The sequence below is a fragment of the Panthera onca genome, chromosome E1 (genome assembly GCF_046562875.1).
Source record: "Panthera onca isolate mPanOnc1 chromosome E1, mPanOnc1 haplotype 2, whole genome shotgun sequence".
Taxonomy (NCBI): Eukaryota; Metazoa; Chordata; class Mammalia; order Carnivora; family Felidae; genus Panthera; species Panthera onca.
In genome coordinates this window covers 12,509,839-12,531,564 of record NC_138352.1, presented here as the reverse complement: position 1 = coordinate 12,531,564, position 21,726 = coordinate 12,509,839, and the positions used below count along the sequence as shown (strand labels likewise).

General features: G+C 65.3%; 2 protein-coding genes across 6 annotated transcripts; one reads left to right on the top strand and one right to left on the bottom strand.

Moving 5' to 3' along the window:
- Nucleotides 1-4,832: 4,832 nt before the first annotated feature.
- TMC8 (transmembrane channel like 8) lies at nt 4,833-15,093 on the bottom strand. The gene is given in 17 exon segments (XM_060645253.3): nt 4,833-5,995; nt 5,997-6,209; nt 6,619-6,697; nt 7,131-7,289; nt 7,384-7,514; nt 7,685-7,868; nt 8,053-8,150; nt 8,461-8,584; nt 9,970-10,109; nt 10,405-10,575; nt 10,926-11,073; nt 11,395-11,531; nt 12,038-12,120; nt 12,413-12,562; nt 12,919-13,067; nt 13,264-13,625; nt 14,073-15,093. Coding segments are annotated over 16 exon segments (2,172 nt in total). The 5' UTR covers nt 13,425-13,625; nt 14,073-15,093; the 3' UTR covers nt 4,833-5,950.
- A 231-nt stretch (nt 15,094-15,324) lies between these two features.
- LOC145713101 (transmembrane channel-like protein 6) lies at nt 15,325-21,691 on the top strand. Of its 5 annotated transcripts, none has more exons than XM_081791124.1 (9): nt 15,325-15,886; nt 18,172-18,310; nt 18,488-18,627; nt 18,794-18,889; nt 19,128-19,286; nt 20,397-20,502; nt 20,659-20,755; nt 20,952-21,212; nt 21,468-21,691. In XM_081791124.1, exons 2-9 carry the CDS (start codon nt 18,255-18,257, stop codon nt 21,660-21,662), a joined length of 1,110 nt encoding a protein of 369 aa, XP_081647250.1. In that variant the 5' UTR covers nt 15,325-15,886; nt 18,172-18,254; the 3' UTR covers nt 21,663-21,691. The 5 variants fall into 5 exon arrangements, with proteins under 5 accessions (XP_081647250.1, XP_081647251.1, XP_081647248.1 ...); XM_081791125.1 differs by lacking the exon at nt 15,325-15,886 and adding an exon at nt 15,962-16,397; XM_081791122.1 differs by lacking the exon at nt 15,325-15,886 and adding an exon at nt 15,963-16,347.
- The last annotated feature ends 35 nt before the right edge of the window (nt 21,692-21,726 follow it).

The following is a 21,726-nucleotide window of genomic DNA, read 5'->3' as shown; positions in this document are numbered from 1 at the left end:
GGACCAGCCCGAAGGCCCCTGGGACGCGGTTCCCATCCCGTCTCTTCTCAACACAGAACCCGTGAAGGGGTAAGCGGCCCAGGTCTTCGGGGCAAACCCTGCCCCTGTAACTGCTCAACCCTCCTCCCCATCAAGCTCTCCCCTCCCTACTGCTTCCTGCGCTCAGGCCTCGCCGGCCATTTCCTGCTCCAGCTTGGGTGTCTCCTTCTCAGTGACAATCTCCCAGTAAATGCTGCTGCCCCCGCCCCGCCCCACCCCGTATTCCCTTCTACTCTTACCTGCTTGCTTTTCTCTAGAACTTACCACATCCCAGCACACTGTGCAAATCGCTTATTTTCACTGTCGTCTGTGTCCCCCCCCTCCCAGCCCCACTGGAAAGTAAGCTTTGTGAGGACAGGAGACCTCTGTTTTGTTTCTGCACCTGTGTATCCATCTTGGGGCCTAGAACAGTGCCTGGCACCGAACAGGTAGGCGCTCCAACAGGCTGTGCTGAATGAATGAATGATTTAGCAGCTGGTCTCTCAGGAGTTGGGTTAGCGAGGGTTGTTGGGTAAGACTCTGAGCAGAAGGCAGGGGCGGGGCGGGGCGGGGGGCAGACGGGGGGGGGGGGGGGGGGGAGGGGGAGGGGGGGTGGTGGGGACAGGTAGGGGTCGGGGACAGGAATGTCTGCCGCCTCAAGCTGCTGTCTCTTTTTAGCAGAAACACCACAACTGACGCGTTTGTTTTTAAAGCGAATGAGGAAATGATAGTTCTGCCTCTGCCGCCTTCGCGCGAGGCCCACCCTTCAGTGGAATAGGGGCAGGTGCCAATTCTGTGACCCAGTGACCCAGGGAAGGTAACGGTTGAGACAAGTCAGGGAGGTGCGCCAGCCCCCAGCCTGGTGGAGAGGAGGAGGTGACCCACCACCTTGACCTTAAGGGCTAGAAATGGGGGCGGAGGCAGAGCAGGGCGGGAGGCAGGCGTGGAGGCGGGCCCAGGAGCATCCCCTCCCCCTGGTTCTGTACCACCCCCTGGTGGAGAGCGGGGACCCTGCCACCCTCCCGCTGCCTCTGAGAGTAAGTCAGGCTCCCTCAGCCGGACCTCTGAGGAAGCCTCGACTTCCTCTTCCTCGGGGCAGAGACGCCCCACTGGAATGCCCCCAGCCCTCTCTGGGGCCACTCCCACCGGGCAGAGCTGGGGGGCTCCAGGAAGGGCTCCTGTTCCAGATGGGGCCCCTGGGGTAAAAAGACTGGACACGCCTGCCCAGGGACATGCGCGCTGCTCCCTCTCCCTCCCCCACCACAGCCCAGGTGGAAGCCAGCACTCTCCTGGCCCCATGGCCCCTGGAGGTCCCACAGGGGCCTGCTCACCCCGCTCCTCTCCGCACCCCCCCCCCCCGAGACCCCGCAGGAGTTGAGGCCAAGTTCCAGAATCGTCCAGCTGTCTGCCAACAAACACCCCCTCTCTATCAGCAACCTCCACCAGCCATCTCCTTCACGCGGGCCACTCGCCCTCCTCCCGCTCCGCAGAGAAGCTGCTGGTGGCTTCCAGAGGCAAGGGTGATAGGGGAGTAAGCAGAGAGCCCAGGACGCAGAGGCCGCCCGGAGGGCCTCCTGCCGAGGCCAGAAGGGAAGCCTAGGACTCAGCAAGCGTCTTCACTCACAAAAGCTCTTTCAAGGCCTCAACATTTGGTGTCATCAGTCATTTTGTGGATGAGTAAATAGCGGGCCCAGAATGATGCTGCGATCGGTAACGGGGCCACAAGGGGCTGGTCTGAGACCCAGGCCCACGTCTCTCCCCCTCTCCTGCGCCTCCAGGTCCCCCTCCTGTGCTCACTGGCACCCCTGCACGAGCCTGCTTCCCCGAGGCCCTGGCAGGGCTCCCTCCTGCCCACCCCCCGCGCGATGTCCCCAGTGGCTCACCCAGCAGGGCCAAGCAGAGCAGCTGAAGGAGCCTCATGCCTCTGCTGGCAGAGGGCCCTCTGCTCAGGCTCACAAGAGCTCCCTCAACAGGGTCACCTCCACTCTGGGGTCCCTAGGAGGCTCCCAGGGTGGGTTCCTGCAACAAGGAGATAACCCGGAGGGCCACAGCACCCCATGGGCTCAGCAACCAGGGCTGGGCCCAGAACAGCTAGGCCCCCGCACCGCTCCCCCCCCCCCCCCCCCCCCGGGGAATTAGTAGGCCCCTGGGCCTTGGAACTAAACCAGGGCTTACACTCAGCTGCCACTGCTGGGCTGTAGGGGCCTGGGCCTGTTTGGTAGGTAGATGTCGGCGTCATAAACCCTGGAATATGTATGTTACTGGCAGAGGGGTATTAAGGTTGTTAGTATATATTTTTAAGTGTATTTATTTATTTTGGGAGAGAGAGAGAGACAGAGGCAGAGAGAGAGGGAGGGAGAGAGAATCCCAAGACGCGGGGCCAGAACCCACAAACTGCATGATCATGACCTGAGCCAAAATCAAGAGTCTGATACTTAACTGACTGAGCCACCCAGGTGCCCCGAGGTTGCTAATCTTCTGATTTGAGATGGGGTCATTATTCTGGATTATGGGGACGGGCTGTTATTCTTTCCCCAACCCCCCCCCCCCCCCCCCCGCCGCCCCAGGGGAGTCTGACTTACGCGCAGGGTATCTGGTGGGATGGACCCGCTGGAGACACAGGCAGGAGAGGCCATCTCTGCTCACATCACACCAGTTCGTTAGTGACCCCCTGTCGGGCACCTGCTAGGTGGCTGACACTGGGCTCAGCCCCCAAATTAGAGCTCAGACTGGATGAGGCCCCTAGTCACCCCTGGACGGTGATGCAGTGTGGCAGGCACAGTGCTCCAGGACTGCCCTTGAACTCAGAGTGGCATGGGGGCCCTTTCTCACACCTGCGGACAGTGGTCATTCCCCAGGACTGATGCCAGCCAGTCTAAAAGGAGGCCAAACTACATCATGTACGGGTGGCATGCATGGCCTTTTTAGCAGTCCGAAACAGAGCTCACCGGGCCTGGGGAGAAGGGTGGGAGTGAGCCAGGAAAACAGAGAACACTAAGGCCAGACCAGGGCTGGGGGTGCTCAGGGCAGGGGGTTCAGGGCTGCCTGGAGTGAGGGAGCAGGTAAGGTGTGGCAGCCGGGCTCCTCCTGAGCCAAACCTGGGGCTGCTGGGCCGGCGGGACCTCTTTATAGCCACGTTCAATTAGGGTGTTCAATTAGGGTGCCCCATTGTGACAGCCTTCCTCAGGGAAGATGTCCCGCCCCCAGCGGACCATTTGCTTCCGGTGGGAGCTGTTCTCTCCTACCAAGCTTCACAGGCTGACCACATGCCCATGCCCCATACAGCCCAGGGGTGAGCACCTGACCCAAGGAAGGCAGGGACAGCTGCCTCTGGGTACCCCTGGCCCTGCTCAGGGAAAGCCACTGGGGCCTGTGAGGTCTGGGCACGTTGGGAAGCTGGTCTAACAGATGACCCTGCCACCTGTGAGCAGCAGGAAGGATGAGGGGCCCGTAGCCAGAGCCCAGGGGGCAGATGGCTTGGAGCTCCCCTGGGGACTAGATGGGTCAGCGCCTTGGTGGCTCCCCTTCTCCCCAGCAGGTGAGAACCAGCATCTGTCACTTGCCCCCCAGATCGTGGCTCGTTCCCCGAGGATGTGCCCCGTGGGCTCACCTACCTCCCTGCATTTGGGGAGCAAGGGTACCCCCCCACACAGTTTCCTAGCCAAATTCCCTTTCACAAAGTCTGTCCTCACTCTGCTGACATGGTTGGGGGAAGGAATCGAAGGAATTAATGATTGCAGAAGGACAGAAGGATGGTCTAGGTTGCTGTCCACCTGTCTCCCGGGGAGGCCCCGAAGCTCGCGTCTTTTCCTCCATGTTGTGCTCCGGGGATGGGGTCTGAGCTCAGGCAATTCATGAGAAGCCTCCTCCTTCCATCCAGGTCGGAGGAGAGGTGGTGGGCGGCCCGAGGAACATTCCCCCCAGGGCTTTGATGGGTAGGGCATCTCTCCTGCCCCAGCCAGGAGCCCTCTCCAGCAATCACCTGTGTCGGTGTTTTCAGAGGAGGCTGGTCCTCTGAGCTCTTCTGTCTCTTCTCTCCACAGGCTGCATGTAGGACGGGACTCATCAGGACCCAGGTCACCTAGACTGTGTGGAGCTGGGGCTATAATACAACCTCAGTTACTCAAAGCACACATCAGGACACTTGATAAGTAATTGCTCATTTAACCCTCAGAGGAGGGTGCCGTGAGCCCCACGTTGCGGCCGAGCAAACGGGCCCAGACTTTGACTGTCTTCTCCCTGGTGTTGCACTTGCCCGATTCTCAGCAAATGTTTGCTGAAGCATGAGAAAGTGATAAGGAAAGGCCCCTGGTGTTTCAGTGCAGCCTTCTACCACTCTGGGCCAGAAGAGCATCACCCCCGGAGGCTCATCACCAGACGGCGCTGGGCTCCACCCTGAGTTTCTGTTCCAGATCCGTGGAGCCTGAGAAGATGCATTTCTACCAAGCTCCCACGGGATACTGTCGCTGCAGGTCAGGGCCACGCTCTGTCTTGTTAATAACATGTGTCACTTTCACCCGAGACAGGCCAATGGCCCTCCCCTGACCGAGCACACAGCACCACGTGTTTCCCCGGAACAGGGCCCTGCAGTTGTTGACAGACTGACGGGTCATGTGGCACCGGGTGGGTGAGAGAGGACAGCGACAGGAGGAGGTGAACCGGTCCAGTCTCCAATGCCCACGTGAGGGCCTGGGCCCGAGGGCAGTGGGCCAGAGCCGCCTCCAGCCTGGGAATCCTGCCGGGTGCCAGGCTGCCGGAGGAAGTAGAGGGTTTCCAAGCACGTCATGGGGTTTCTCCTGACCCTCCCTCCCGAAAGTTCTTTGGGCCAGCATTCTCAGCCCTGGCTGCGGGGGAGAGTCATCCGGCGGCTTTAGAAAGTCCCGATGCCTGGCCGCTGTCTGCACCTGCTCCGAGCACATCAGCAGTCCTGGCACAGGGCCAGTTCTCTAAGGCTGAGAGTCACTGCAGGGGTGGGGGTGGAGGCCCTGGGCTGCATCCCTGCTCCGTGGCCCACTGGCTCCACCCCCTCCCCAGGCTGACTCTTGGGTGTGTCCAACAATGCAGGTCTACGCTTGTCTCACAGCTCTTGTGGGGCGCCTCCCCGCCACCAGCCCCGCCACTCCTCGAGGTCAACTGAACGTGAGGGCGGGGGTCTTGGGGGGCATGGAGGAGAGTTAGAGAACAGGTTCTGTAGAAGCTAGGGCCAAGGGACCTTTGTTCCGGGTTCCTGAGGAGGCCCACTTCGTTGATGTGGGGCCCTGGGTCAGAATAGAAGACCATGAGGAATCCTGCCAGGGAGAGGCTGGCCGTGGACCATCTGTTACTCAGACTCGGGTAAGGTCTGGAAGCACCCCCCCCCCCCCCCCGCCCCTCCACCCCGGTCAGGGGGCAGGAATGCACCATGCTGGTGTAGTGTGGCTCTGCGGCCAGCTCTGCTGCTTGGTGACTCCAGCATCACTTGTGGGTCTCAGTGCTCTCATAGGTGGAGAAGGGATAGCAGGAGGCTGGTTGGGGGTGGGGGGCGCGGGGGGCAGCAATGTGCACTCAGAGCACAGCAAGCCCCTAGTGCAGGTGTGCTCAGCGGCGGCCGGGTCTTGCCCTTCGCGTAGATGTCAGCGGCGCTCCCCACAGGAAACACTTTCTGAGCACTTCCGGTGGGTGTGTATTTATATATCGCATTCGTGGGTTACTATGCTATTATGTACGTTATAAACCATCCAACAAAAATAGAAACTTTACAGGACCGGGCTAAAAATAGAAATACAAGTCACCATATTTTCTTCCTGCTGCCCGGGGGCTCTCCTGCGTCCTGCTGGAGGGCCCACTGAGAGGGGCGGTGGTGTCCGGCACGGGGAGGGGGCAGGAGCTTGGGGCCAGGGGGACTCTGGTGGGGGAGGTGGGTCGAGCCCCGGGCCCGAGGCAGGGGTCGATGCTACAGCTCTGAGCCGCTGGGAAGGCGGAATCTACGCGCGGGGGCCCGGGTCACCGAAGAGCCCAGCGGGATCCTCGAGGCAAGGTCCGGGCCTGGGGGTCCTGGGGCCCGGGGAGCCGGGGCACGGGAATCCAGGGCAGAAGGATCGCGGGCGCGAAGCTCGGGAGTGAAGGGCCTCGGGCCCCACAGAGTCGCTCGAGCCCGGTTCTGGCAGCAGCCGCGACAGGTCCTCCACCAGGTGCCACTTTTCCTGGACTTGCTGCGGGGGTTGGGGGAGAGCGAGCGGCCGGTTACGAGCGGCGCCTTCACCCCGGAGCCGGCCGGGAAGAGTAGCCGGCCCCGCAGCTGCACCTACGAAATCCGCCGTGCCGGGTCCCCTGCCCCGCCCCTGCCCCGCCCCTGCCCCGCCCCTGCCCCGCCCCGCCTAAGCCTCGCCCCACCCAGAGGCCACGCCCCACGCCTCCGTGAAGCCAGAGACCACGCCCCAACAGTACCGCCTCCAGAAAGAAGCCACGCCCCCACCAGGGCCCCGCCCCTCCCTCAACCCAGAGCCACATTCTCAACCCCGCGTTCCCAAGCCTAAGGCCATAGGCCTGTCATCTGGCTCCCGGCCTGAGGCCACGCTCCGGGGCGAGGTGTGACCCCTCCCCAGCCCAGCGGACACTCACCCACACCAGTTGCTTCCGGATCCGCTGGATGGCCCTCGAATTGGCCTGGGACTGGGAGACGCAGACGGTCAGGACAAGGCTTTGGACAGACAGGAATCCAAGGTCAGCTATCCCTGGAGGGCAGGTGCCTCCCCTACTTCCTCTCTCCCCACCCCAGTGTCTTAATGCCTCCCCGGGTTCTTCTGTCTGCAGACACCTTTCTCTCTCCTGTCCTTCCTCCCCCTGGCAGCCTCTCTCCCTATTCTAAAGGGCCGCAAGAATACCTCAACTGCAGGTTTTTAGTGTGCCTGCAGGAGGGATCGTGTGTCCCCGTGGGTCACACAAGGTACCTGCTCGAGGGGGCTGCCCAGGGCTACCTGCCTTTGGGCCCAAGCTCTGTCCTCTGGGACCCTGCCTCCCCGCCTCTCCTTGTCTTGCTCCCAGATCCCATGAGACTGTCTGGGGGTGCTCATCGAAGGGCGGACGCCCTCCCAGGTGTGCCCCCTCTTGGCCCCTGCTGCTCTGAGAGGCACCTGAGCAGGATGAGGACGGGGAAGCTGAAAGCGTGGGAGCCCAGGTAGCGGAGGACGCGCTGGCCAGAGGGCGGGAGCCGGAGGGCCATCAGCTCTGGGACCACCTGCCAGGGGGCCGCGTAGTTGGCGAAGAGGCCGCAGTCCCAGGAGGAGTGGATGCTGGGGAGAGACAGCCAGGGTGGGGCTGGCGTCAGGGCCCCGGGCGAGGAGGGGCTGCCTGCCCCCCAGCCTCGGGCACCTCTGCTGCCCTCACCTGCTGACCACATAGCCCAGAGGCACGACGGCCAGGAGCAGGCCCAGGATGAGCACCAGCTGGAAGAAGAAGGTGGAGCTGGAGGCGCGGAATCTTCGGGGAGAGGCCTTGGAGTTCCTCATCAGGGTGTACTGGGGGAGGCGGCAGCAGGTGGGGAGGCTGTGAGCCGGGGGAGCCCGAGGCCCAGGGCAGTGCCACTGGGGGGCTGCGCGGAAGCGGGACGGGAGCCGGGCTCCGCTGCCGCTGGCTCGGGCGCCCACGCAGTGCCCCTCCGGCCCCCTCCCAGCCCACGAGCCCTCACCTTCTTGATGTAGAAGGTGAGGAAGATGAAGACACTGTTGAGCAGAGGCAGCAGGGGACAGTAGAAGAGGCCCATCCAGGTGATCGTCTGGCCGGCCACAATGTCCAGGACATTCTTGGGCACCAGGAACTCTTCCCGGTCCAGCCAGACCCAGAAAGAGCCTGAGAACCGCTCCACCAGCAGCCTGGGGGAGGGGAGCGTCCAGATACCCACAGCAGTCGTGACCGCTGACCGTCACACACTCAGTCGCGCCGAGCGTGTGGTGGGAAGAACTGCTCACCCTTGGCTGTGGCCACCGGCCATCCCCCAGACACGCCCGGGTCACCCCCACCGCCCCCGGGTCTCCCCATGGTGTCCCCGGGGCTCACCTCCTAGGCAGGCTGACAAAGAAGGCAAAGGCCACCGTGAGGAGGAAGTTGAAGATGCTCAGCTTGTACAGCTCTTCCCCGACCGCGTTCTCCCAGCACTGGAGCAGAGGGGCACGTGTCACCCAGGGTCCCCGGCCGCCCCTCGCCCACCCACTGGGGGCCTCTGTGTTGGAGGCAAGAGCCCTGCCTGGAGCCCGATAGGATTGCTAAGTTAGAACGGGGGCCTCCAGGGGAAGAGCTGAGCAGGGACCCCCCTCCGCCCCCCCTGCCCCTCCAGCTAGGGCTGCCGCCCTGCCCAGCGTGCTGTGAACAGTGCCCCCTGGAGGAGTGCAGCGCTCTCTCTCCCAAAGGTGAGACTGGAGAGGGACGAGGACAGGAGGGACAGGCCTGGATGGAGCCACCAGCCACCTGGTAATCACAGGCGTTGTAGCCGAAGGACTCACAGCTGGTCTTGTTTCTGCCAAGGCACAGCACAGTCTGGCCCAGAGAGAAGGAGAACATTCCCAGGCTGGCCAGCTTCAGCACCACGCACCTGGGGGGGGGGGGGGCGGGGGATTGGGACCGAGTCAGGGGAAGGGGCTCGGGTACCTGGGCACAAGCCACCCAGGTTACGTGTGCGGTTGAGCTCCGTTGGAGATCATGTCTCTCCGGGGTCCGGCGCCCTCTGATTCCAGAGCCCGGCCGACTTCCAGCCTACTCTGTCCGGTGGCAACGTTGCCCAAGGTTGTGTTCCCCAGAATCGTGGCCTCCAGATGATTCATGAGGCAAGGGTTCTGTTTTTAAATCAGCGTGGGAAACGCTGTGTAGCCCAGCTGCCCTCCCCCTCCCCCGCTGCCACACTTGGTTTAGAGTTTAATATTCTCGCAGCAGGTGAGAGCTCTGTTTCTACCCTAGCCCGCTTACATGGTCTCATGTAGCACAAACATGCCCACGGGCCCTCCTGAATGTTGCATGACTGGATCACACAGGCAGGATGGCTCTTAACCCCAAACCGTCTCATGCGCATTAGAGCTAAGTGTGGACTCTCAGCTGACATGTGACACGAGTTTGGCTGGGAACAGTGGTTCTGTTGAGGGAGGCTGGGAGGCAGGGCGGGTGGGGGCTTATTTTTTATCTTTGCTTTTTCTCAGCATTTTGAAGTTTTTTGTTTTTTTTTTTTTTCCACGTGCGTGTGGTATTACCTATTCCAAAAATAAAGTTTCAAGCCACAGTCAGCCTTGGAGGAAAGCTGAATGGGCTCCAGACAGCTTCTGCACAGGGGAAGCAGGAGAGAAAGCCGGCAGAGCCAAGCAGGGGGGTGGAGGGGGAGACGGAAATGCTGAGCTGGAGCTCTGCGGGGGCTCAAGGAGGGGCTTGGGGTCCAAGGCGAGATCCTCGTCCTGAGCGGGGAGACAGAGCATGGGGGTCGGGGGGGGGGGGCTTGCATTTGAACCTGCACCCAACAGACATGGTGAGCTTGCCTTTGGCTGAGGCACTTGACCCGTGCGAGCCTCAGTTTCCTCATCTGTCAAATGGGAATGAGGATGGTCCCGACTTCACAGGTGAAGGTTGTCAAGGTGAGGGGTGGAAACCCTCGGGGCATGTGGGTGCTGTGCGCCTCCCACCTTCCTGGTTTTCCCGGGCGAGAGGCTGGTTCCCAACCCCTCCTGGCTGTTTTGTCACTGGCCCCTCCGAATGGCTGGTGCTTGGTCCAGGCAGCTGGCTTACTTTGGAAGGAAGGGACTGGAAAGCTTTAGACGGGGGCTCTTGAGATCACGTTTCTGGAAGCTTCTGCATACCTTCCCTTGCTCGGGACCACTGGTGCCAGGCGGTAACCAACACGGGCAGCAGGACGCGGCATCCTCAAGTGCCCCCGGGCCCTCCGTTCCTTCCCCTCCACACGCTGTCCCCCCTGTCACCCCCAAGGGTGGCACTCACCAGATAAGGGTGAGGTTGACCTCAGTGTTGGGAGGGTAGTTCTCCAGCTGGATGAGGAAAACAAAGAGCAGGGGACCCACAAAGTTGACCAGGGCGATGACCCCCGGGGGCAGGTACTGTAGCAGCACGAACAGAGACTCCTGCGGGGAAAAGCAGGTAAGGGGGTACGCATGCGCTGGGGGGGGTCCCCAGCGGCTCCCTTGGGCCCTACAACCCCCTCAGGTGTAACTGGTGTGGGCCTGGCGTCTGGAAGCCCGCGGGCTATTCGCGGCTGGAGGATATCGCGGGGAGAGGCGCCCTGGCCTGATGGTGACCTCAGGCGGATTGTTTTCAACCTCTCTGAGCCTCAGCTTGCTCATCTGCAAAGTGGGACCGCCCCGTCTCCCCGCCAAATTCTGGCCGGGATTAAATGCATGCACGTCAGTTGCCAGGCACCTCTTTGTTGTCCTGTGAGTACTTGGTGGCCCAGAAGATGGCGCTGATGGCCCCGACCACCAGGAGCCCGATGAGGACATTGACCCACAGGTAGGTGAGCAGGTGGCAGGCCCTCTGGGTCCGGGTCTGCTGCTGCATCAGCAGGAATCGACGCCCTTCCTCCAGCTCCACCTGTCATGGGGGCGGGGACACAGACAGGTGGGGGCTGGGTGCTGCGTGCGTGGAAGGGGCGGGTGCCCTCAAACAGCGCAGGCCCAGGTCCCTGTTGGTCGGGAGACAGGCCGCCAGCATCCAGGCAAGGTTGGGGCGACCCTGGGGCGGGGGCAGGCTGAGGGCTGGTGGCCGGTCTTATCTCGACCGCCCCACCTCGCACCGTCTGCTCACGTCCAAACAGCGGCACAGCCCCACCTCCAGCTGGAACGCCCTATGCACGCGCGCGTGTGCACCCACCCCCGACACACACTTCCAAACCTCGGCCACTCACATACCCAGTCGTACACGCACCACACGCTTGCACACACCTTGAACTCGTTGCTGATCTCGTGCTTCTTGATGGTGGCTGCTTCCTGTCCCCGGATACAGAAGTCCCAGGAGGAGAAGACTTTGACACTGACAGGTGACCTGTAGTCTTGGCCCAGAAACAGCCTCTGTGGCAGCTCCTTTACCATCCTGGAGGGGGCCGGAGGCCAGGGCTCATGGGGGAGGGGCCTCTGCCCTGGCTCAGGTCTGGGGTGGGAAGCCCCTGACAGTCCTGGGGGCAGCCTGTGGCCTCAGCTATCGTTGCGGGTGGGGAGACAGGGGCGGTGTCCCCTGCCCCTGAGCTCTGCAGCTGGGGACACGGAGTTCAGGCCCTGGAGCCATAGATGAGCCTTAGGGAACAGGGGCCGGGGCCCTCCTGCTAACTTGGGGGTGCCACGCCAGGGGAGGGGCGATCAGGGAAGACCCCCCCCCCCCCCCGGAAGGAGGTAGAGGCCGGGGCTCCGCTCTCACCGCCGCAGAGTCCCACAGAAGCAGAGGAACAGGCAGGCCAGCGGGCTCAGGAGGTAGGCCAGGCGGATGCTGTAGGCCGAGCTGCTCTCCGGGCCTGCCCGGTATGCGCCATAGAAGAGGTAGGTGGTGTTGAAGGCCTGGGGACGCAGATGACAAGGACCGCGTCGGGTCGTGCAGGTGTGTGCTAAGTGTTTTCCAGGTCTTGGCTCTTTAACACTCACAGTACCCTCATCAAGTAGGGAGTGAGAGCCTCCCTATGTTACAGTCTCAGAGCAGTTAGGCAACTTGCCCAAGGCCACACAGCTTCGAGGAAGAGACATTGGCACATGGGAGTCTATACGGTAACTCCTCAGTGGCACCCAGGGGTGACGGTGGGGTGGTGCTTAGTCCACAGGCCTGGACGCTCCCCCAGCTGGGCTCTGAGGGCCATGGGCAAGTGTCCAGGGGCCTGGGCTGTGTATCCTGGCCTCAGCCTCTCTCTGACCCCGTCACTGTCCCCGCCAGCCTGTTTGTGTAGAACCATTTCCCTAGAAGCCAAAATGCCTTTGGAGGGACTGGGGTCCTCTTAGACTGCGGTCCCCTGGGGCCAGTTCTCCAGGTCCCCCAGCCCCCCTGGCCCATAGTGAAGGCAGAATCCACTCACCCTGCCGGTTAAAACATTCCAAAGTTGATTGTGGAATCTGGGAACACCAGTCTGGGGCTGGAGGCCACCAGGGCACTGGAGGGCTGTCGGGAGGGAGAGGAAACCAATAGGGAAGGGTCCCCAAGGCATATCTACTCCATAGCCCCCAGTCCTGGGGAGGCCCGAGCAGGGCCCTGAGGATATGTCGGGAGGTATGTCATGAACACGGCCCGGCAGGGAGGGTCCCAGGGCTGGACTCAAGCAGGAGGATGCCTGGGACCGGGACACAGAGGGTAGGGCTGTCCCAACACCCTGAGCCCGGGACCAGCCCCTCAGCGTCCCCGGGGGTGCCTGTGGGCTCCAGGACACTATTCCCTCGGCGGGTAGGGCACTCACTGAAGTTAAGGGAGGGGCCTGTGTCAGGGGGGCGGAGCCAGACCAGGGGCAGCAGCACGAAGCCTGCGGTCAGGAGCAGGGTCAGCAAGTTGAGCAGCAGCAGGAAGCGAAGGAAGGTGAAGTAGGACTGGATTCCGGTGCCAAAGAGGCCTATGAGGAGAGGAGGGGGTCCTTCAGGGCCGCACCGAGCCAGGGGCCCCCCTGAGAATCCGAGGGCTGTGGGTGGCCAGCCTCGCGGGGACCTCGGTTTAGGGCCCTGGAGGCTGCCCTAGCAGTACCTCTGATGGCCACCAGGGGGTGCTGCCATCTATCAAGTTTTGCGCCCCGCTTGGGGCCGAACTGATGCGGATGATGGGATGGGGGGCGATGGTTGTTGTTGGGGGGGGGGGTGTCGGTGAGGGGGGAGGGAGGGGGTCACGGCAAGCGGGCTGGTGCCCTCCTTGGGCTTCTAAACTGGACACGGAGACTCCAGAGAGGGGAGGTGGGGGTGAGGGCGCGGGTCCTACCCCCGATCTCGTAGAGGGCGTCTTCCCAGAGGCCGAAGCCCCGGACCAGCCTCCGCGCTGCCTCCCCCAGGCGCCGGCCCGCTGTCTGCCCCCTGCGCCGCCATCGCTGCCAGCGAGAGGTCTTCACCCCCCGGGGCTCCCGCAGCTGCCTGGGACGGGGTGGCGATGGGGGCGCCCTTGAGTCACCCGCTGTGCCCACCGGGCCAGGCAGAGCAGGGCCACGGGGCGGAGGAGTTTTCCCACTGCCGGCGACTCGTACCCTCCCCCGTTCAACAGGTGCTTCCTCTCGGGGCTCCCCCTCCCCCACCGTCTGATCTCCAGCCGTGTGGGTCCGCGTGTACCCACCGGATGAAGCGCTTGTCCACCATGGCATACGGCAGCCCCCGGACTTGTGCCTGGGAGGACCACAGCCGCCCAATCTCTTGCTCCCCCAGCTCCTCCACCCCTGGCTCAGGCGCTGGCTCCCCGGGGTCCTGGCCGGACCGCGCTGCCGGCCTCCGCAGCATCTCCGCGGTGGGGTCGCGGCTGGGGGCGCCGGGCCGCCCCGCCCCTCCTCCCAGAAGGGCTGGGGGCTGCCTGTCGGGCGGGCTTCAGGGTCGTGGCCCTGGCATCGCCAGAGATGAAGAGAAAGCACTCAGCCGGAGCAGGTCTGGACTCAGTCCCCATCCACATCTCAAAGCGACACGCAGCCAGAGGCCTCCGTTTCCCTGTCTGGCCATGGGGGAGAAAGGTCCAAAGGGCACAGAAAGATGGGACTGTCACAGACACAGACAAAGCCAGGTGTGGCCACAGATAAGTGCGAGGGGGCCCAGGGCCTGCTGTACCCCAGTTCCACCTGCTGCCCGTGGGGTCACCCTTTGGCAAGACCATTCCTGTTCTCGGGGCGCTAATTCTCCCATCGGGAACGGGCCCCCAACCCTGACAGGTCCAAGGATCCGGCATCCTGTGGCAGCACCGATTGGGATGTGCTGGGACTCAGTCTGCGGGTGCCCCCAGGGACCCCAGACGAGGGGGCGTGGCTATGGTCTCAGACTTGGGAACCAGACCCTAATAAGCAGGCTCTGACCCCCACCCCTTCAGCAGCCCTCGACCTCGGTTTTCTCTTTCAGCCCCTCACGCTCTGCCTCCTTCCCCCCAGTGTGGGCCCAGCTCACCTGGGGACAAGGGACCACCTCCCCGGAGGAGCCCCCTCCTTCGACCGGGTCCCGCCAAGCCAGGCGGGACTGTGAGGGAGCCGAGGGGAGAGGGGTCACATGACAGGAACCCCAGCTCTCCCGCCGTCTCCTCCCCCCTCCACTCCTCGCCCCCACCTCGGCAGTTTCCTCCGCTTTCGCTGGGGCCGCCACTTCCTGCGGGGCGCGGGGAGGGGGGGGGCGGGCAAGCAGGTGGGAGGCGTAGCGGGGCAGCCTCCGGGTGGGCTGCTCGGCTGCGCCCTGGGTGGGGGTCGCGCCCTCCCCTCCCCGCGACTCCTGCGGTTGCCGCCTTCCTCGCCTCCTGCCCCCTGCCCCGAAGCGAGGGCGCTCCTGGGTGCTCGCCCGGACCCGCTCCCTTTACACCCGGGGAGGTGGGGGGGAGAGCCCAAGCCCAGTCCCGCGGGGCGGGTGGCTTCTTATCTGCGGGTCCCAGTTTGTCCTCTCGGGAGAGCGCGATAGTGGCCTAACGGGTGGGCCCCATCACTTAGGGCTGCTCAGTTTCCAGAAGCCCTTGGCGTTCCCGGCAATGAGGACAAGGCAGGGACCTAGAGCCTGGCCTATAGTGAAGGCTCAGGAATTGGCACCTTTGGGGCGGCTGAATCTTCTGCGAGCAAATCGTCTAAGAGCCTTCTCGGCCATTTCTCTCTCCCGGGATCCCCTGGGGTCATGCCCTTCCTCCTTGCTCCCTCTCCACCTCCCTTAGGGCCCAGTCCATCTCATAGCTGAGCTCTGGTGGCTTTTCTGCACCCCTGCCTAGACGCCTTCAATTTCTGAGCCCCTCTGCTATGCCAGGCTCCAAGCTGGGTGCTGGCTCCCAGGGCGCAGTGGGCTCAGAGGGCGGGGGCAGGGGTGACAGACCGGCAAAAGATCATGTCAACAGGAAGTGACAAGTGCTCCAACAGGGGTTCAATCCAGGAAGGCTTCCCTGAAGAGGTGACTTCCAAGTTGGGCCAGGGTCATGCAAGTAACATGGGGCTGGAGCGTGGGTGTGCGTGGGGGGTGGGTAGTAGTGGGAGGAGAGGCAGGGGCCTGGGCAGGCCTGGGTCTTCATGGCCACCTGCCTTGTGCCAAGAGCCCGCCGGCAGTAATCCACCAGAGGTCCACACTGGCAGCTGCAAAAAAGCCCCAACGCTGGCCCCTCCCTCTTTGTCCAACTTCAGGCCTGCGGGCCCCTTTGCCTGTTGCACTGCAACTTTTCATCCGGGAATCCTGGCTTGGCCCACCCGTTCTCCCCCCTCCCCTCTCCTTCCTTTCTGCCTCCCACCCTCCCTGACTCTCAAGGCTTCTCCGGACCAGGAATGTCCCCCCACCACTCTCCAAATCCCGCCCATCCTCCCTCCAATCCTTGGGAGCCTGCCCTCTGACCTGCCAGGCTTTCTCAAAGTCAGGTTTCTCAGTGGGGCTCTGGGGTGGACTAGACTTGCGCCCTGGCAGATGGTATGGGGGGGAGGGGGGACTGATGAACCCCTGAGCCTCAGTTTCCTCATCTGTGAAGAAGGCACATGGGTGCCCACCTCCCTGGCTTATGGGGAAGAGCGACGGGGACAGTCACAGTGGCCTGGCCGTCTTCCCTGGGTCTCACCCCCTCCTCCCCACCTAGCACACAGGAAGTGACCCAGAACTGTGGGCTGACAAACGAGGCAGAAACCACGCCCAGACCAGAGGGGGGTGACAACCCGGGTTCCCCACACGCCAGCTTCGGAAAGTCGTTTGTCAGCAGGAGGTCGCGCTGGAGGGCAAGGTTACCCAATCTGGTGTCGAAAGGCGCTGCCTCGGTGGGGCTTTGCAGCATCGTGCTGGTTGGATAACTGCCCGGGGGGGAAAGGGGCGGCTGGGAATTACTGCCCCGATTGTTCGAAACTCGGGGAAACTGAGTCCCACTGACGCTGTGGACCTAGGCTGAGGTCGGAGTAGACCTGGGCGCTCGGCCGCCCGCACCCTGCTCAGGCCCGGCGGTGGGGCGGGGGCGGGGTTGGAAGGTGGCCGGGCGAGGGCACGGTCGCCGCAGGGCGCGGGGCGCGCCGGCGGGCGGGCCGGGTCACGTGACGCCGGAGGCCCGCCACCACGTGGGCCGGGCTGGGCGGCGCAGCTCCCTCGGGCCCCGCGGGTCCTGCGACGGCCCCGGGTCGTCCCCCCGGGCCCGCGGTCACTCCCTCCCCCTGACCCCGCGGTGCCCCTCCCTCCCCCCGTTGGCGGAGCCCCGACAGCAGCTCCCGGCGGCGCTTTCAGGGGACAGGTGAGCGGCGCGCGCGCAGGGCCCCTCCTCCCCCACCCCGCGCGTCCCAGGTGAGCGGCGGGGACCCGGGGGCAGGTCCAGGGCTTGGGGGCGGCGTCCGGGTCCTCCCCGCCCGGCTGCTTTCCCCCGCCGCGGACCCGCTCCCAGTCCCTTGGGGCCCCCGGGGTCCCCGGGCAGGGGGTTCCACGCCGGTTGCTTCCCCCCCCCCCCCCCGCCCCCCAGCCCCCCACCCCCACCCGCGGGCCGCACCGGGGGAGAGGGCAGTGTTGGTGGCCCGCGACTGGGAGCGGAGGGGCGGGGAGGGCGCCGGGTCGCGCAGGCAGGTATCACTGGCCCCAGGCGGCGGGGGAGGGGGGAGCGGGAGCTGGGAGACTGGCGGGGCGGGGGGGGGGGGGGGGGGGGGGGGGGGGGGGTGGTGGTGGCGCGTCGAGGGGTTCCCGGAGTTGCTGCTGTCCCTGGGCTCCAGGCTGGGCTGCTGCTGCTCCCAGGGGACTCGCGGCCGGCTGGGGTGGGGCTCCTGGAAACCGGCCCCACCCCTGCCCCTCCTCACCTGGCTCAGGGCTCAGGAATGGGGTGCCCCGGAAACTCTGCCGGACCTGCCTGGGCCTGGGGCGGAGTGCCGGGGGGCTGGGTGTCGCTGGCAGAAGTCCTAGGCAGTGACGGGGAGCCCAGGTGAGCCTCTACCCCAGGCAGGCCTCCGGGTTCCAGGCCTCTGAGCACCTCCCACTCCCTCCCCAACCCCCTCCCCCCAACTTCCCCTCCTCCCGGGGAGAAGGGGTGTGTGGGCGAGGCCTGTGGGTCTGAGCCTGCAAGGGGTCTGTCTGTGGAGGAGGGGATTCTAGCTCTAGGGACAGGATTGGGGGGCACATGGTTGGCCCCACCTCCAGCTCTGCTGGTTCCCAGCTGAGCTCCTGCTGGAGGGAGGGGAAGGGGCTTGGACTGTGTGTGTGTGGGGAGGGGGGGGGCCTGGGCTGAGAAACGGAAGTCCTTGAGGCCCCTAAGTGAGGACACTGTCTGGGCACCCTGGCCTCGCCCAAAGAAGTCCCGTTGAGTTGAGCCAACTTTTTCTAAGCGCCGCGTTCCCTGGGGGTGAGTGTAGGGAGGACCGGGCACCGAGCGGACGCAGGGCACAGAGTGAAGAGCCCACACAAGGTCACGCTGGTTCCAGTTGGCCCCAGCCGACCGCAGAGCCCTCTGCCTGGACACAGGCTGGACAAAGGCAGTCTGTTTAACGCCCAGCCCCCCTTCTCCCAGGCAGCTGCCCTGGCCGGCCCCTGGGGTGATGAATGTAGGGGAGTAGGTCTGGTGACCTTGCAGCGCCCCAGCCTGGCCCAGTGGGGAGAGCAATGTTGGTGGGGGGTGGGGGCTAGCTGTGGGAGGGGTTTCCTGGGAGAGGAAGTGCTCTGGGGTTATGGGCAGGCCCAGGAAGGAGGGCTCCGAGTCGCCCTGACCCTTTTCACCAAGAGAGTGGGGGTGTGCCCGGGGCAGAGCCCTCGGGAAGGCCAGCCGTGTGCACAGACACCCACCCTTCCCTTTCCGGGACTGGCGCCATAGAGGAAACCGACGGGGACTGCCCAGACCCCCCTCCCTTCCTTCCTCTCTCCCTCAGGCAGTGGAACGGGATCCCCCTCGCCCCCTTCTGGCACGAGTTTTATTCGGGGTCACTAGCCTGACCACGTATTGGGCTGTGGATGGGGGGCGGGCAGGGGCTCGGGCGGCCCAGGCTGTGAGTGCCACCTCCCGCGGTCCCCAGGGAGTGGGTGGTTCGGCCGGGCACCACCGGGCATGGAAGGCTGACCTTGGTGCAATATTCTGTCTCATCAGATGGGCAGCGGGAGGCTTCGGGGGCTGCACCCAGGCTCTGAGCTGCCCTAGGGCTGCAGACTGGCTGGGTGTGGGCCCTAGACATGGCCCAGCCGCTGCCCTTTGTCCTCAGTGTCCCTGAGATCCCGGAGGACCATGAGTAAGTGGTCTGGGCCCGGCGGGGGTGGGGGCTGGGCGGCGGGCTGGAGGGCAGGGACGTCCCCAAACTCCCTGCCAGGGAGAGGCCATCTGGACCAGGGCCCGGGGAAGGGGCGGCCGCTGGGGCGGGACCGGGGCAGCTGAGCCCTGGACGCCTGCCCCCTTCTTGCCCCCGCAGCCGGGAGCCCAGCCCGTACGACGAGAGTGAAGTCCATGACTCCTTCCACCAGCTCATCCGGGAGCAGAGCCAGTGCGTGGCTGAGGAGGGACTGGAGCTACGGCAGAGGGGGCTGGGGGCCGGAGCCCCGGGGACCTCGGGTGAGCCGTCCTGGCCCAGGCGCCCGGCTGCTGCTGTGGGCCGGGCGCTGAGCCTTCCCGGCCTCTCAGGACACCCCTCCCGGCTGCGTGCGGGCCCGAGGTGGGGACCGGGTGGCGGAGGCCGCTGGCCGGCCGGGACCTCCGGACGAGTCTTTTCTGTGTACAGGCAGTGGCCGCCAGGCCCCCCTGGGGCCCGAGGATGCTGCTGCCCACAGCACGGCCACGCTCCGCATCCTGGCCAGCATGCCTAGTCGCACCATCGGTGAGTGGGACCCTGGGCGGCCGGGGCTGCGGGTGGCGCCGTGAGTACCCGCCCCGCCCCCTCCCGGCCACGCCCGGAGCCCCGTGCGGCCTCGCTGGGTCGCAGAAACGAGCGCACGGATAAAGAGAGGCTAAAAGATGGGCTCTTGGGAAGCCAGCCGGTGGTGCCTGGGTCCCGGGAGAGGTGAGGGGCGGGGAGGCACAGCGGCGCGGCCCCCTGACCTGCCGCCCCCCTGCAGGCCGCAGCCGCGGGGCCATCATCTCCCAGTACTACAACCGCACGGTGCGGCTTCGGCACAGGGTCAGCCGGCCCCAGCTCGGGGGCGTGGGGCGCTCGGCCCGGCCCAGCCTCCGCCTCTATGACCTGGAGCTGGACCCCGCGGCCCTCGAGGAGGAGGGTGAGTGAGTGGGCCCCGCGCCTCGGTGGGTGGGAGCCCAGGCCGGCTCCCCTCCTGCCGCGGGGCTGCCCGAAGGCTGCCAGGCCTCGTGAGGCCTTGCCATGGGGGGACGGGGGCGGCCGAGAAGCGGGGCCTTCGGGCCGAGAAGGGTTGGGCCCGGGGCGGGTGGCGGTCGGAAACGCCTGGCCCACACGCTCCCACGCTGAGCACCCATTGCATATGCCGGTCTCGGCTTTGGGGTGCGATGAACCTGGGGCTGGGTCAAGTGTGGGAAAGTCCCTGACCCGGTCTGGCTCACCGGCAGCGAAACAGATTGAACCAACTCAATGGAAAAGCAGATGATTAAAGCACAGATAAGGGCGACAGAGGAAAGGCAAGCTGCGGGAGGGGGATTCAGGGAGGCTTCCTGGAAGAAGTGACACTAGAGCAGAGGGGCATGTGCAAAGGCCCTGAGGTGGGAGGCCGGTGTGGAGGGGCTAGAGGGCAAGGGACGGTGGTTGTAGCAGGGCCAGTGTCACGGGTTGGCCTTCAACCCGGTATCCTCTGGCGTTCAGGTGCCCAGAGCTCAGGCACTGTGTTGGGGCCCCGCCCGTCTCCTCCCCAGTTTGCTCGAGGCCCTGCGGCAGGGGACGGACAGCGCAGGGAGGCGCGGGCTCCAGGGTCAGGGTGAACTTTCCAGCTTCGCTTTGCAAACCGGGCCGGGTGTCTGTCAGCTTTCCGAGTGTCACCTCTCGTCTGGTGTCGTGGGCAGTGGTCAGGGATGGGGTTGGACCTCATCGCTGCTGACCAGGGCGGGGACGGGGGGGTGGGGGCTCAGGCGCAACGGGGGTCAGAGCAAGGTGCTTGTGGGGGCTCAGGAGGAGAGTCAGGGTCGAGGAGGAGGGGCCCGTTGGCCGAGGTGGGGGAGAGTGAAGACGGCTGGTGCGGGAACACAGGCGGGCCTGGCAGGGCACGAGCAGAGGGGAGCCGGCCTCCTGGGCCGGGTGGGCAGAGGTGTGTGTTGGGGTGGGGCCGCGGGGGCGGACAGGCTTGTCCGGGGTCACGGCCACAGGTGCGGGAGGGAGGGGTACGGCGGGAGCCGACCCGAGTCCGTCCTCCGTCCTCCTGCAGAGAAGCGGTCCCTGCTGGTGAAGGAGCTGCAGAGCCTGACGGTGGCCCAGCGGGGCCACATGCTGAAGGGAATGCCCTTGGGCCTGGCTGAGAAACGCAGCCTGCGGTCAGTGCCCATCGGGCCCGGGCGGCCCCCGCCCCCGCTTCCCTGGCCGGGCTGGGTGGTCGGTGAGAAGGCCCCCCCCCCCCCCCAAGCTTGCAGCAGGCGGGGAGGGAGCTGGGTCCATCCCTGGTCCAACCGTGATGTTGCCTCCGCGCCCAGAGAGGAGAGCCGGACCCTGACGGGGAAGCACAGGGAGCAGCGGGGCCGGCGTGGGCTCTTCCCCTGCTGTGGTTGGCTCCGAGACACCTGCGTCCTGGTAGGAGCCTCCGGTCTGGGATGGGCCCAGGGCAGCCAGGTGGGGGGGAGGGGGCTTTCGTCCCTGCTGTCCTCTTGGTGGGGTCTCCCCCGCCCCCGACCATGCCTGCAGGCCTGCTCTCCCCACCCCCCCAACCTCCGCCCAACCCGGGAGCTGGGGGCTGACCCTGCTTCCCTTCTCGCCTTGGTGCCCACAGGCCCTGCACGGCCTGGGGCTCTGGCTGCTGGCCGGTCTGCACGGCCTGAAGCCCTGGCGCTACGCCCTGAAGCGGATCGGAGGCCAGTTCGGCTCCAGTGTGCTCTCCTACTTCCTCTTCCTCAAGACCCTGCTGGCCTTCAATGCCCTCCTGCTGCTGCCCGTGCTGGCCTTTGTTGTGGGCGTGCAGGCCGCCTTCCCGCCACCAGCCTCCCCGGGCCCTGTCCCCGCCTTCACGGGCCTGGAGCTGCTCACGGGCGGGGTGAGGGCTCCGTCGGGGCGTCCGTGGCTGGGCGGGGGGGGGGTGGGGGGCCCGACTCCAGGGGGGCCGCGGAGCCCCGGCGGGGCTGTGGCCCTTGGCCCACCTCCCTGCTCTCCCCCCACCCCGGCCCCGGCCCTTCCCCCGCTCTGCCTTTCTCCTCGCCCCGCCCCCACGCGTGCCCTCCTCTGCCTCGCGAAGCCCGCGGCCGGTCTGGCGCGGGAACGTCCCTGACGCGGCGGGGCCTCCTGCCTGCAGGGCCGTTTCAGCCACACCGTCATGTACTACGGCTACTATAGCAACAGCACGCTGAACCAGCCGTGCGTGCCCGCCCCGGGTGGCGGTCAGTGTGGCCGCGAGACCGACGGCCTGCCCTACAACATGCCCCTGGCCTACCTCTTCACTGTGGGCGGAGCCTTCTTTATCACCTGCGTCACCCTGGTGTACAGGTGAGGGCCCCGCACCCGATGACCTGCTCTGAGCACAACTCGTCGGCCGCCCGTCCGTTCATTCGGGG

Coding starts and splice junctions, on each gene's coding strand:
- LOC145713101 (XM_081791124.1), top strand. CDS start 18,255: ATGGCCCAGCCGCTGCCCTTTGTCCTCAGTGTCCCTGAGATCCCGGAG. Junction 18,311..18,487: donor GAGATCCCGGAGGACCATGA/GTAAGTGGTCTG, acceptor TTGCCCCCGCAG/CCGGGAGCCCAGCCCGTACG. Junction 20,756..20,951: donor TCCGAGACACCTGCGTCCTG/GTAGGAGCCTCC, acceptor TGGTGCCCACAG/GCCCTGCACGGCCTGGGGCT.